Raw genomic sequence first — 14,939 nt, 5'->3', positions numbered from 1 at the left:
CACAACAATCAACAACAACAAAAAAACCAAACCTCACTTACTCTATTTGCGCACCATGAGCCACAAGGGCACTTATGGAATCCATACTACCAGATCGAGCTGCTTTATGAATAGGAGTTTCACCAACATAATCCTGTAAAGATAAACTACATTTTGTCAAGCATTATCTTTCTAAAAATTAAAATCTTATTGTTACATTATTCACATTAATTAAGAAAGCAGATACATAAAAGCAACACATAAGCTAGCAAATACATCAGGTACTTTATCATTACTTTAAAGTTTGCAGTAGGCTGCCATGTACATTAGATATTTAGCAAGAAAAACACAAAGGGCATTTAACTCACAAGATAAGCCTAACTAGGCAATCAGCAGTCATATTCAGCAAAACTTGTTAAACCCCCCCGCAACATATAGCACCACAACAAGGTATACTAACACCTTTATCTCCTAGCACTTTGTGTCCCAATACTGTTGGACTGAGCAAGCCATCCTGAACTCAGAAGCAACAAGGCTGAGCTTGTTGGGACTGTACTGCTTTCAGATCTGGTTGATACACTTACACAGTCCTGTGTTGCTCCCTCAGTCTACTGGAGGAGGAGAGGAGTATGTATGCAGAACTCTACTGTAACAGAGTTATGCCCAGCATTCATAGGACAGGTCAAATCTCTCCCAAGACATAAATATTGACCCACATCCTACATAGTTGTCTTTTCTGATTTTCTTTGTGTATTTACATTCCATTAGTATTAACCAGCACATCCAATCATTTAGTCTTTTTGATTATGTGTAAACATACTGGGAGGCTTTTCAGGCAACTGCTCCCTACCAACCATCTTCACAACAGGGAGAATCTACAGCAATTTTACAAATCCAAGCAAGCAGCAAGTAAATTCCATGCATTGTGATCTACAGGCTGCAGAGGAAACACAGTACTTGCAATTAAGCACCAGTATTAAGAACAACAGAGAAGAATCTGTAATGAAACATTGCCTTGAAGTAGCAAGTAAATGTTGTTATTGGTTTGTTAACATGATTTAATCATCACAATCCTTAACACTTCCAGTGGATAGCAAAGATTTTTTTTGTTTTCTTCCCCAGCCTCTTTCTCTCCAAACTTCTGATGGACTTTACTGGTCTGTTTGACTAATATTAAACATGTTCTAACTGTAGGTGCCTCAGTTCTGCTTCCCCGTTCCTTTTATTAAAATATCAACACTAGCTACATTAAATTAACACAGCACCTTACTGACTCACCAGCCTTTACACACAACAGTGGTTATGCCTAACTCTACAGTACTGGTTATACTTAAGCCCTATTTGAAATGTGATTATATTCAAAATATAATCATACTACCACCTTAATAGATAGGAAGTACCAAAGTTTTAAATTCTTTGCCAAGCTTTTGAGAAGTTTAATCACATCTTTTAGACCATGTAAATATAACTTGAAAATGAATTTTGGATTATGTGTTATGTACTCTTAATTTCCAATTTGGCAATTTTATTTCATGGTAAAATATTTTTATAATGAGTTACAAATTCACTGAGTAGGCCAGTTTATCAGTGCTTAAGATAGATATTCAGCCAAACAGTGAACTATCTAGCACACCTAGCAGGGAACAATAATGGTACCAGACAAAGTTTACTTTCTTATAAACTAAGGAAAATTGCTGAGGCTGACAAAGTTTGGAGACAGAAAAGAGCAGAAAATTGCTTAGAGATTATAAAAGAGCCATACAGCCCTCCTTCCAAAATGGTTGTCTATAGCTGATGGATAGAAGACTGCTTTCCAATGAAGTTTATGTAATTTCTCCTATTTATAAGTTTTCCTGAAGTAATAGGAAGACAGAGAAGTTTAACAGAGGATACAATTACATTAACTATCACACATGCAAATTCATTTGGTACTAATTTCTCTTGAAAAATTTTCTTGCTAGTGTAATAAATTTTCCAATCATGGAAGCTGTCTTTCATTCATCATTCTGTTATTGTTTTCTCCCCCCAGCCTGCCCCTTACCCCCCTTTTTGTTAAAGAGGTAAAAGTGTAGAAAAGAAGTAATTTGCCTCTTGTGCTCAACATTAGTATTTACAAAACCAACCCTCAGTTAAAAGAGGTTCAGTTTAGGGAAAGTCAGCTCAACTAGCCATGAATGTGATAAACATGACAAAAATCTCTACTAGCCCCATAAAACTAGCATACTGTCCACAGCAAGACCTAGAGAACTGCATTATGAAGTCTTGCTGCGGAGAAACACAAAAAAGATGAGCAAAGACCTTTGCAAAAGGACTCTTCACCACTGCATTAGCATGAGCTAAGCTTGTAGCAGCTAAAGATTCCATCACCAAGTGGAAGAACATTAGTATCACAGAAGAGAATATACATCTTGAGAAGGACTGCTTTCAATCACTGGCCCAGAAAAGCTAAGGAATTGAGAAAATACTTAGAAAATGACAGAATACACATATTTAGATTTTTATAGCATTCCTTTTAATTACAGCACTTAAATTTCAGCCATCACTACTATTATCTTCCTTTGACATTCTCCTAAGGGGCACTGAAATAGTTTCTGAACTACTCTCCTAGCTCTGCTAACAAATTATCTCTGGATTATGAGCTAGACTGAAAAGAAAAAATAACAGGCCACTGAAAAATGGCTTTTAAATTTACTTATTTTACAATGCATCCAAAAAGGAAACTAAAGTGCTCTGTATGAGCATCAGAACAATCCTGTTTTGATTCAACAATTGGAATCAATGTGACCAAACAAAAAACAAAGTAACAGTTTTTCCCAAGAAGCTTCTGAGAACAGTTCAGGGTCTAGCTTGCTGGCACATTTTCGTATTTTTCTGGCCATGCGGAGCAAAAGAAGTTATTTTGAGGGGTTCTACAAATTCCTAATTATCCTTGTCAATACCTCATAATCGTTTAAATTGTTCACACTTCCCATATGTGCTTCAGTCTGATATAATCCCTTTTGTAGTAATATTGCAGGAAGGGAAGCATCAATAACATGTATTGGCCTTTCATACCAAGAGCAGAACTTGTCAAGGTCCCATTTACCCTTCTCTTCTAACACTTGTCTCACTATCTAGAAGTCACACTAAAAATAAATAAGCAGAAACGCCAACTAAGTTTCATTAATTTAGCATTCAAGATAACACATTTGTTTCTGTGGAAACTATTTTGTGTACAGTACTTCTGAAGAAATGACAAAAAGTCATGAAGCATTAGACACACATTTTTTGCAACTTCCTGATGAACACCTTCTTCCTTTCCCCTGGAGAAGCATGGCTATCCTTTCACAAAGACAAGGGTAGTCTTCTCTACCTTGGGGTCACGTCTAGATTACCTTTGACTTTTCATTTTACTGAATAAGTATTTGGCTTCCTTCCTTATTGTATTTTTATTTATGTGGCTGGAGAGTCTTTTGCTTTTTTTCCTTTAATCAGTAAATCTATCTCAGCCTGACTAATCAGTTTGCAATTCCTCATTATGCTGCTTAATCTCAAAAGACATTTCCTCTACTGATTAAATACTTTTCTCAAACTTGCTGCTTATTCCCAGGTCTCTTTTAGATGTATTTTTTCAGTTCATTCCAAAGCCATTTTTTACTCCACTTTCCCTCTTTCTGTCTTTTTGGGACCCAAACTTCCGTTGGCTTGAGGATCTTCCTGGTGAATTCAGAGGACATTTCCCATTTTGTTCTCCAAGTTCCAAGTCCCTGGATATGATTCAGGTAATTTCACTCACTGGTACCTTTACACCCCTTCCATTTATTAAAAAAACAAACAAAAAGAACACCCAACCCAACCCCTCCCCAACCAAAATCCAAAACCAACTTACCTGTAGATATTTGTTTTTAAAATAAAAAGCTCCCATACACATTTACACTGAAAACTTTCAACTATTTGTACTGTTTTAGCTGGCACAGAGTTAATTTTCTTCAGAGCAGCTAGTAAGGTTTTTTGGTGTACTAAAAACATGGCTTTGGGCACAAATCCAAAGTTTTAGCTAGGAGTGGGCTGGGACATGGCACAGCTGGGACCACTGATCCAAACTGACCAGAGGATTATCCTGTCCCATATGACATCATGCTCAGCAAGACAAGCTGTGGCAGGTGGGGGGAGAAGTTCGCCAGGGCTGTCATTGCTTGGGCACTGACTGGGTATCAGTCAGCTACTGGTGAGCAACTAAGCTTTTCTGGTTGTGGTGAGGCTTTTATCATCACTTGATTTTTCTTGGATTTGTTTTTCTTTTCTTCCTTTTTTTACCTGTTAAATTGCCTTTATCTCAACCCATGAGTTTTCTGACACTTCCCTTCTGATTCTCCCCTCAACTCACTGGGTGGGGGGAACAAGGAGGTGGCTGTGTGGTGCTTAGGTGTCTACTGAGGTTAAACCTCAACACTGTGCAAGCACTTGTAAAACACTTCCAATGATATCTCACTAAGATAGAGAAGCACTGTTTTACCTGATAAGAAACAAACTAACTCAATTCCTAAACTCAACTGACTGAATTTCAAGTTCTATCAGATGATCACATTTCCAGAAACTATTCAGATGTCTTAGACTCAGCAGCCTTTCTGAAGCTAGGAAGCAGAAACTAAAGAACATTGAGTACTTTTCCTCAGTCTTTGCTAAGAATGCTTTGAATTTGTGATTGTTTCTCCTTCTGAATTTTGAGTGCAAATGAGAACTGATGGGATATTCCTATCTGGATTTAATCCAAATTGTTGTTTAAAATACAAAACTATAACATACCAAAATAATGAGTGGTTTTTTTCCTCCCCACCAAGGATATCAGCATGTTTGCAGTCCTTGCTAGTACGGGTAATCTAACCCTCCTAAATCTGCCATCACTGCCATGTGATGATAACTGACTGCACGAAAATTAAGTTGCATCACCTGTAAGGATGCAGTATTTCTTTTCCCTTCTCTTTACGACAGGCCACACAAAACTTTTTGGCCAATCAACACAGGTAACATACAATAGACATGTTTAATAGGCTGAGGCTAGAGGGAAAAAAGTATTTAAATGAAAGTTAATAGTCTTCTAAATCAAACAGTACTCATGATTATCTGGTGTTAATATGTACAACAGCCCAGAATCAATCTGTGTTGTGACAAGGATAAAACAGAAAAAAATCCTCAGGAAAAGTAGCAACATAATTGCTTTGTACTATTACAGTGAACTAGAGCAGGCAGGCAGCCAAGTGCAGGTCTTGAGTCACATTACTAAGAACTATTAGCAGGCATTGCCCACTGAAAAAAACCCAAACCCAAACAGCAGGACATTCTTTTGGGTTCACTGCTGGGTAAAAACAGTCAGACCATTGCTTGGCACTTCAGCTTTCCTCCTGTGCATTTTTTATGGTGAGTCGGGGCAGGGGGAGAACTGCTCACTGATCACAGAGATGGTTCTAGCCAGCACACACAGTTATGTAAGAGGGCTAGGCATCATAGGATACACTCAGAAAACCTATCTGGGGAGCAAAGGACAATTGGGACAAGCACTTTTCAGCATTTGTCCTTCACTGCTGCTGCCTCAGAAGTGTCCAGGGCAGCTGTCACCAGCAAGAAGATAAGACATTTTTAAGTTTTCCTAAAGGGCTGGCAGCATGGGCTACAGTACAATACCTCAGGGCAGATATGAGAAAGCATGCATGCAAATTCTACTGAGTACCGGAGGTTTACGTTAAAACTGAGAGACTTGAGTGGATTCCTTTTCAGAAGCTATCCTTTTCTTTTTCCAGAAGTGATGGGTTAGTCTGTAGCCAATGACCAGGAGTCAGTTTGGAAGGAAAGTTTACTAGTTTAAATATCAAGTATTCCCAGATCTTTCTCAGCATGTGTTTTGTATCCAGTGTCCATGGAACACTTGTCCTCACACAAGCAATAGCCAGTGACTATGTCTGTTTGGAGTACAGCATCAGTCAGCGAGCTGGAAGGAATAAACAAAATACACATCAGGAAATAGTGCTCCAATAGCTCAAAAGTGTGGGTGGAAGCCCTAGATGATCACCTGAAGATGCTTGCAAGTTAAAAAAAGGAACCAAGATCATTTCAGGAATTGAAATCAAACAAGATTAGTAGAATTTGACTGCAATTTAATAAACAGCTGAAGGAATTGGAGAGAGCAAAGCATGCACTGTGCTTTACATAGCCATGTATCCAACTATCTGTGGGATGAGTTTTCTGCTTTAGGTATCATGAAGGCACATTGCCTAGCTTTCAGCGCTCGTGCATGTGAAACCAGTGTGACTGACCAGTTGCATCCTAACAAAACTTGAAAAACATTCTTGTTTCTACTACTATTTTAAATTAACCAGAGGTATCTTACTTTGTCACCAAACTGAGTCTGAAATGCCTCTTATTGTATGTTCAGTTAGTATTTTGTGGGGGGAAAAAAAAAAGCTACTACATTCAAGTGCAACTTGAGCCTACCATTAACAACACACAAGGTGCCCACAGTGTCAGCTCTCAGTACCCATCTCTGTTGTGTCCTTGGCCTGTCAGTACCTAAGTCTGCCCTTAGAAGCCTATAAGATACTATCATCACTATCTGAACTCAAAAACCAAAGTACTCTTCCTCCTGTGGAGGACCATTTGCTCTGCTGACAAACCACTAATATATAGACTCCCAAGTCACTGGCTTGCCTTGGTGACTTCTTTAAGCTGGAATGAATCTCCTGCCCACTTTTAACTGCATATTATACTGCCTTCTGCTTTCTTTTACAGTCCTCTGCATGTTGCCCTCAGCCCATGGAGAGATCTCTCCACTCTCTTCTCTTCTTCTGGAGGCTAGCTGCTACTTTCTTCTTTGCTACAACCTCACTCACTACATGTGATTTTTTTTTCCCCCCATCATGTTCCAGGACAGCAAGCTTGTTCTTCAACTCCATTTCAACCTCACTGGTCAGTTCTTCTCTTTATCCTCATAGCTGGAAACTTTCATTCTTCTCATTCATTCATTTTCATTCATTCTTCTCTTCTCATTTAGCAGTTATTTGTACATCTTTATTCAGTGCATGCCATGTTTCCTCTCTAATCACCGTTTCTTTACATTCTTACCTGGTCTCCAGATGCATTTATAGTTCTTGTATTTTCTCTTCTGAAGATTCTACCACTATGCAGCAATAACTTATTGCATAAGTTACTTTTGTCAGGTATCAAGGAGAAGATGCGATCTATAGCCTCTGCATCCAGTCACCTTCATTGTTTCTACAATTCTCCTGGTGTCTCACAGCTGTTCTCAATGCACCAGCCTTCTTTTCTGAAAACTCAACACAAACTTCCCCATTTCTTATTTTTGCATAGCTTAAAAAAAAAAAGAACCAAACTCTAGAAATGCAAGTGTTTAAGTTCTTCAGCAGACTTAGCTTAACTCTACTGCATGTAAAACAAAGTCTGGCCATTAAATATTTTAAGAAAAGTATGATATAACATTTAATAGGCCAGACATTTTACAGATGCTGTGCTATACCACAGCTTTCAATAACAGCATATGCTGTAGTATCAATCACTCTCATAGAATATTATTAAAAATACTTTTTATCACCATTAAAAAGGTATATGTTATGTATGTCCAGCATACATAATAGATTCATTCAGAACTTCAAACATTTTCTTCAAAAATATGATAGATTTTAAACACCCAATTCTGTTACTGCACCAGAGTACAACAGTTCTTTACAGGTATTTTGCTATATTTATGTACTCTCTGCTACCAAATAAATTACATACTCCCAGTAAAAGTAATGAAAAATTATAGTAAAAAAAAAAATTTAAGTCATCCATTCATTCTTTGTTAGTAAAGTACATGTTTCTGATCTATTTTCAAGAAGTTACTAGAAAAGCTTTGGAAATAATCTAAAAAGAAAAAAAAACATAAAGCCATGTGCACCTTAAAATAAAACCACAGCAGACCTTACTAGTTAGATGTGTGACTAAATCATGAAGCACCATAAGGGTCTCATGGTTCTGTAGGTAATGGCGAATTTTCCAATTCTTAGCATATTTAGTACGTATTATATTCCTCACTAGCCTTCTTTCTCGCCCCTAAAGCAGCACTACAATATCAGAATATTTGCTAATGCTGCCAATACCAAAGCAGCATTACCATTTTGTTGAAGAAGTAGCAAGATGTCAATTCCTAAAACAAATGTCCTCCAAACCCCTAGAAGCTTAAAGGACATTTATTAGTCCTATCTCTACTCTAATGTAAAAGGTCTATAGCTAATAATTAAGTCATTTGACTTCAGCTGATGTTAAAAATAAAGTATCTGTATGTTAATGTAAGGATCACATATGTCATAGAAAGGGATCAAGACACTTCTTCCAAAACTATATGCATAGGTGAAGTACACGTGAATCCATACCTGTTTGTTTATGTTGGCCCCCACTTGGATCAACCAATTCAGGCACTGTGGATGTCCTCCAAAAGCAGCAATGTGGGCTGGTGTTTGAGCAAAACGGGTTGTACTGGCATTTACAGAAGCTCCAGCTCTTACTAACTGCATTAGGCACTCCAGCTTTAAAGACATGAGGGAATAAAACCAAAAATGTTACAAAGATGTGCTATGACAATTAGCATGCGCTAAATAAATACATAAATCCAAGAAAAGCTAAACTTCCTAGTAGGACTACATGGATGCAAAACAAGAGAAAATATGAGATTTAGGATATCCCCCTCCTCCTTGACTCCTCCCTCCTTTGGGTATAGACTATATCTCAAAAGTACTTCTCACCTACAGAACTGAATTCCACATTTCTTTTCAGGAAAAGGGAAAAAAGGACATAAATACTTCAGATCTAACTACAAGAGCTATTTGGCTCACTTCTGTTAAGGAGGAAAAAAAAATAATGATACTAACCAGACATCATTAGGTAACATTTGCCAAAACAAGAGCGTTGTCAGGAGATACATAGACGTACTCTCAGAAGAGTTTAGAGAAAGGTAAATCAGAAAAACACAAGGTTTTTTATTTCTTTAATGTTTTCCTGGAGTGACAGAAGATTAGTAATGAAAACTAATTCTTAATAATATCTAGTATGCTAAATCTACAAAAGGAATACATTTCTCCCACCATTTCCTGTTATTACAGATGAGGAGCCGTTAAAAAAAAAAACAGGTTGCATGTTTGTGGCAACACAAAAAAAAAAAAATTTTGTTTTAAAAAATTGCAGTATTTTGTCCCACTATATTCTGACTTTTATTTTCCCAAAATACTAACCAGAAGCGTCAGATAATCAGATACTATTTTTAAATGCTCATAACATCTCATTTGTAGAAACTAGGCAAACCACAGCCACAATGACCTCAACTTGAAAAAGCAGTCAAAACAACGCTCCTTTCCTGTCACACAGTAACATTGTCTTCTTGTTGAAAGGAAAAGGAATGCACTATGCTGAAATAAACAGTTTGGTCTAGGCATCCATTAACTGCGGTTAGAAAACAAACACCACTGCACACACACATAATAATCCCACACTGGCTCAAGGCATTGGTTCATATAAACCAAAAATCTATGGGTCTCTCGGTCTCTCACAGTTAAAGGAAACATCAGCCATATCACAGCTTTGGAGTAGTCTGTCCATAAACGAACAATTAAAAAGCACCCGAATGTGGGCTTGCAGCTTGATTCAGATAGAAACATCAACAGCAGGATTACAACATTCTTCCGTTTCTGTATGTCAGCCTTTCTTTCTCCCTCTTTTAACCTGTGAATTCTTGACCTTGCTGAATTACATATATGAGGTAACCACCAACCACTGTAATTAATCATTTTATATTAGTTTTGCAAATACATTGTGAACTTCAATTGTTTTCTTCCCTTATATAGTCCAAACAAACGCATATGAACCCTATCCTTCAGGATATACAAAAGTACTTTTTTTGGACTGTAATGAAGTTAAGGCTGGACATTAACTCACTAATTGCATGAAGTAAGGGTGAGGGTAACTGGAATACTGCCATATTAATGAATAAACCTCAATATTACCAAAGATAAAGTACCTTTCCAAAAGAAAACAAGCACTTTTTCTGGAAAAAAAATTACATCAAAGAACTAGTGTAAGCAAACATATAATTCTAATGCTAGACTACTCAAATACACTTTGTGTTTGTCAATCTTAGACTTTCCTTGATGTTCACATGTTAGTACCCCTAATATTGCTGTTAACCCTTAGTAATTATTAATTAAATTGTAACACTAGTTATTGTCATGTGATGGGAAAAAACATCCTGCTACACCAAGAGCATCTACTGCAACTGCAAACAAAAATAAATTTCAGCCAGTTTTTAAAAAAATAGACTTTGAATGGAGTTAATTTGAAAACACTTCAGACAAGCATTACAAATTCAGGAAAGAATAATATTTCCTGCACGGGCACCGGTCTGAAAGAATTCCATAATTAGACAGGCATTACAGCCCATCAACTGAAAAGGGAAAACCAGAAACTCATTCACTAGCGCTATCTTGCACTGTTTAAATCTGTTCTATAAGATGGCTCCACATCATTATTTTCTGTACAACTTCATCTTTAAATGTTGGGTTTGCTTGCCTTTTTTTTTTTTTTAACATTCTCTGACAGTGCTTTAACAAAGAAGACATTTCAACTCATTAAAAGCTGAAATGTGGGTCTCCTGTAACATGGCTGTCACAAAAACATGCTTCTTCCAACATTATGGAAGAATGAGGTATAAATGTAATTACATCCATGGACAGGAAAAGTCAACATGACAAAAAACAATACTTCACTTGATAATTTATGCTTGATAGCAGGACACACAAGTCCACTTTCATTAAATAACCTAAATTTAATACAGCAGATATTTTCCAATGTATAACTTAAAGCAGAGGTTAAATTGATTTGGTCAAGAATAAAGACAGGTCCCTGCATAGGCGTCAAAGATTGGCCAAGAAAAAGATGGTCATTTTTATCTGTACTACTTTTGTTCCAAAAGCAACAAAACGTACTTAACACTATTGTGCTTCCTATAATGTAAATAGTCAAATGCCAAAAAAAAAAAAAAATAAAAGCAGAAGAGCACAAGCAAATAGATGTGGTCAGAGAACATAAAAATTCACATGCAAGTGATTAAAAATTAAATTAAGGTTAGTACAAAACAAACTGAATTAACAGCGACTTTGATTTTTATGCAAGTCCTTCATTTTCTACCTCTCTGGTAGCTTTTTTAGACTGTTAACAATTCTACATTCTGACCCATTGTCTCAGAAACCTACAGAATGCCAGGGTAATTTAGGGCACTACATAATTAACTCTAATTAGAATACAGCAACTCTAATGGGAATTAATTCACATCTCAGGAGACAAGCAGTTCTCTGCAGTCAGGGAATGTCCTGAAAATGCAAACTCCACAGGTACTCCACACAGCAAGTAAATCTGGACTTGCTACTAACTCTAAAAGGAGGCCCATGTTGTCATTAAAGCCCCAGATATTACAACCCGAAACACTACTTGCAATATCTATCATGTCCAATTGAATTTGCTGGTATTTTATTTATTACTTGCAAGCTGTAAAAGTATGTTTCAGAGTAAGTTATTCAAGAATACTGTGTTTTCATTTTTAGTCTTAAGAGACTCCATTTTTACTGGTCCTAGTGTTACATCAGTGTTCCCCCCTACCTTTCCTCTTCCACATATTCATTTATAACCAACTTGACTGTTGCTGCTACTTCCTTACTGAAGCACATCTACACCTTTGTGCAAGAATGTAGTTGTACACAGCTTAACTGTAAAATTATTTTGTACTGTCTTTTGATACAGCCAGGGCCATCTTTCATGTTCAACCTGTACAACAGGTAAAGGGACAGGTAAAGAAACATCTCAATGCTAGTAAAGTTCATCAAACTCAGACTCTTGTTTTTTATTCATGTACACGTGTGTACATCTATGGACTGGTTTAGATGTCACTGCTTATGAGTTGTTCCAGAAGGACTTCTTCCAGAAAGGAACTACATCAGTTTTGTCATTTCATCATGCTACAGAGCTGCAGTTAGAACCAATACATGTTTGGTGGACCATGTTGCTAAATGGTCCTATATCAGACAGACAGACAGACAGAAATTAAGTTCTGTCACCATTTAATTTCTTTCAGAAAAAAGAAAGAACCCAAACAAGTGAAAATCCCATGAAATCTAGAGAAACAAAGAAGTGAAGAGGAAGATTCCTATTCAGTAACTATTAATGAACACTTCAGAAACTAATATTTGATATCTGTGGTACTTTGAGAAACAGAAGAACTCTCCATTTGGCTTTGATGAAAGTGAATTTGGAAAAAAAACCATAAATAAGAACATAAAACATGCACCTCACTGTCCACTAAAAGCAGCTATTGTGTCACTGCTAGCAACAGTCTATTAACTGGTGAAAGGTAAAAAAAGTGTAACTATGCGACAGAAACACAAAGCCTGATTTGGGACCCAATTACACTACTGTAACTTTTTCAGCGTTTTGTACAATCTTTGACTCTGGGAAAGGAACACTACCTAACAAGACTATAAAAGATACAGATAAGTTCCATAAATTGAAATTGCCTAGATCTGAAGGCTTTTAGGAAAGTACATATATGCAAAATTGTATAAAACCCATTTATAGCCTAGGTCATCTTTCCAAGTCTCATTCATTTGTCAGATTTTTTTTCCCTCGATATGTAACAACACCATCAATCAAATTTTGTCCATACCTAAGACTGAATATGGCAAATAAAAGCACAACATGTTGCAGATTGACTTGTTCCCTTTGTTTGCTGTTTCTGCAAGTGTCTCTTCAGTAGAAACTAGAATGCACACAAAAATTCAACAACCTAAGATGGTTGGCAGAGAGCTGAAGATGCTTAAAGAAAAAAAACACAATATAACATGTACACTGCCAAGGCAAAAGCAAGGCTGCCACAAGCTAGTACCAAAAAGAAATTCTTATGAGATGGAAAAAGGAAACAGAAGACCGTAACACGGATTACTATCTTCACATTTTATATGAGTGTACTTCCCAATAAAATTTAAGGCACTCCAGTTTTTCCAGAGTGTAGATTATTAGCTTCTTTTTGAACACATAAAAGGCTGGCTTACATTTTGTATTTTGTGGGTTAAGGGTTTTTGTTTTGCTTTATTTTAGGACTGAAGGACTACTTAGCTATGCTTCTAAAACGTTTCTCTAAGAAGCACTGCAGATAAGATCATGTAATATATAGAAACCATCTCTTAATGTATTTTATAAACCATGACAACTGCCTGAGTATATCAATCTTTTCCTCTGGCACACAACCAATAAACAAATAGAAGTATACTGGAAATGGGAGGGAGAACAAAAACAAAAGCCCCTCGAATTCCAAACCTAGACAAATCAACGAGGAAAAAGCACCAAACCCCAACCCTCTGCTCTGGAATTTTGCATAGGCTGGGACACTCACTGCATCAGAAACAGGAAAGGCCTATATAAAAATCAAGAAATTAAGATTTAATTCATTTTAAGACGTGAAGTTGGCAGACCTACTTCCCACGTTTCACCCTCTTCTGCACTGCGAGGATGCCAACACAGAAAACTCCATATAAACTACAATTTATTTTTCATCCTGAAGGCAAGGGAGGAGCGCCTCACAGGCACAAGTGCCTTCTCCCCACACTCGCAACGAGCCGGTCGTCATAACACGGGCACCACAACAAAGCAGTCTCCAGGTGCGGAGCCCGAAGACGACACAGACCCTGCAGACAAAGCAACAAGCGAACCGGGAAGGGGGGGGTCAACCGTGGAGGGTCAAACAGGGCACGGGAGATTATCCGAGAGGGCGTGGAAGGGGTCGCACCTCGGCGGTGCCTCCCGCCCGGATGGCCGGCGCCCGCCGGGGATATCCGGAGGGGACCAGCGTGGGAGGAGCCCCCTGCCCTGCTCCTCGCCATTGGCTCCCGGTGCCGGTGCCCGGGGACCGTCTGGAAGCCCGGCTGCGAGGCCCCCACTGTCACCCGGGAAGGGAGGGGGGCGGCTGCCGCCGGCAGCGGGGAAGGGATGAGTGATGCGGAGACGGCAGGTGGTGCCAGCCCCGTGACCTGCCCACCCCCGCCTCGCTGACCGCGGAGGCAGGAACGGAGCCAAGCGCCGCGGCTGTCCGCTGCCGTCTCGCCCGATTCCCTGAGTAGCGGCAGGAGGCGGTGAGGGAATGGGGGGGGCGGCGGCGCCCGCAAGGGGCAAAGATGGCGCCGCGTTGCGCGCGAGCGGGAATCGCGCCCTCCTTCCCCTTCTCCTTCCCGTTCCCATACCCACCCCCGCTCCCGCTGCCGGCCGAGCCCGGCCAGGCCCCACCTTGCCGAAGTGCGCGGCCCAGTGGATGGGCGTCCAGCCGTAGAAGGAATCCTCGGCCGCCAAGTCGGAGCGGGGCGAGCTCTGGAGCAGCGCGCACAGGGCGGGCAGATCCCCATCGCGGCAGGCGCGGTGTAGGGGGAAGCGCAGGGTCAGCAGCTCCTCACTGGAGAAGCCCGCCTCGGGGCCGGCTCCCAGAGACATGGCGAGCGGGAGAGCAGCGAGAAGGAATGGGAAGGAGGGGGGGCAGGGGAGAAGGAGCGAACGAGCAGGCGGGCGCGCGCTGCCCGGGCGGGAAGCGGCGGCGACTGCGGCTCGCGCGCGCGGCCTCGGCACAAAGGGAGAGGGGCGGGGCCGCGAGCGCCGCTCCGCCCCCCCACGGGGGGGGGCCGGGCGGCCTCGGGGTGCCCAGGCGGGGGCGGGAGGGCGGTGCTAGGCGGGGAGTGCGTGGTTGCCCCCTCGTTCCGTCTCCATCTCTCCCATTCCTCCCTCTCCTTTTCTCTCCCTCCCTCTCCTTCTGTCTCCCCTCCCTCCGTCTCTCTCTCTCTGTTCCCCCTTCTTCCCTTCTCGGCCCCCTTCCCTCTCTCCCTTCTCCTCGCCCCCCGTCTCTCCTTCCC

The 14,939-nt window shown here is 40.0% G+C and overlaps 1 protein-coding gene across 2 annotated transcripts in view; it reads right to left on the bottom strand.

Moving 5' to 3' along the window:
• ANKRD10 (ankyrin repeat domain 10) overlaps positions 1–14,630 on the bottom strand; it is a 37,685-nt gene extending 23,055 nt beyond the window's left edge. Inside the window, exons 1-3 of one of the 2 annotated variants that reach the window (XM_027675081.1) lie at positions 14,326–14,630; positions 8,382–8,534; positions 42–133 (exon numbers count right to left, since the gene is read on the bottom strand). In XM_027675081.1, coding sequence (XP_027530882.1) covers positions 42–133; positions 8,382–8,534; positions 14,326–14,526 — 446 coding nt within the window. In that variant the 5' untranslated portion in view covers positions 14,527–14,630. The remainder of the gene's footprint in view (positions 1–41; positions 134–8,381; positions 8,535–14,325) is intronic. The other variant, XM_027675080.1, reaches the window with a different exon arrangement.
• Positions 14,631–14,939: the final 309 nt, after the last annotated feature.

Source organism: Neopelma chrysocephalum, unplaced genomic scaffold, assembly GCF_003984885.1.
Source record: "Neopelma chrysocephalum unplaced genomic scaffold, ASM398488v2 Primary Assembly neopelma1_25, whole genome shotgun sequence".
Lineage (NCBI taxonomy): Eukaryota > Metazoa > Chordata > Aves > Passeriformes > Pipridae > Neopelma > Neopelma chrysocephalum.
Note: the sequence above shows the minus strand (reverse complement) of the source record. Positions and strands in the feature narration are given on the sequence as shown.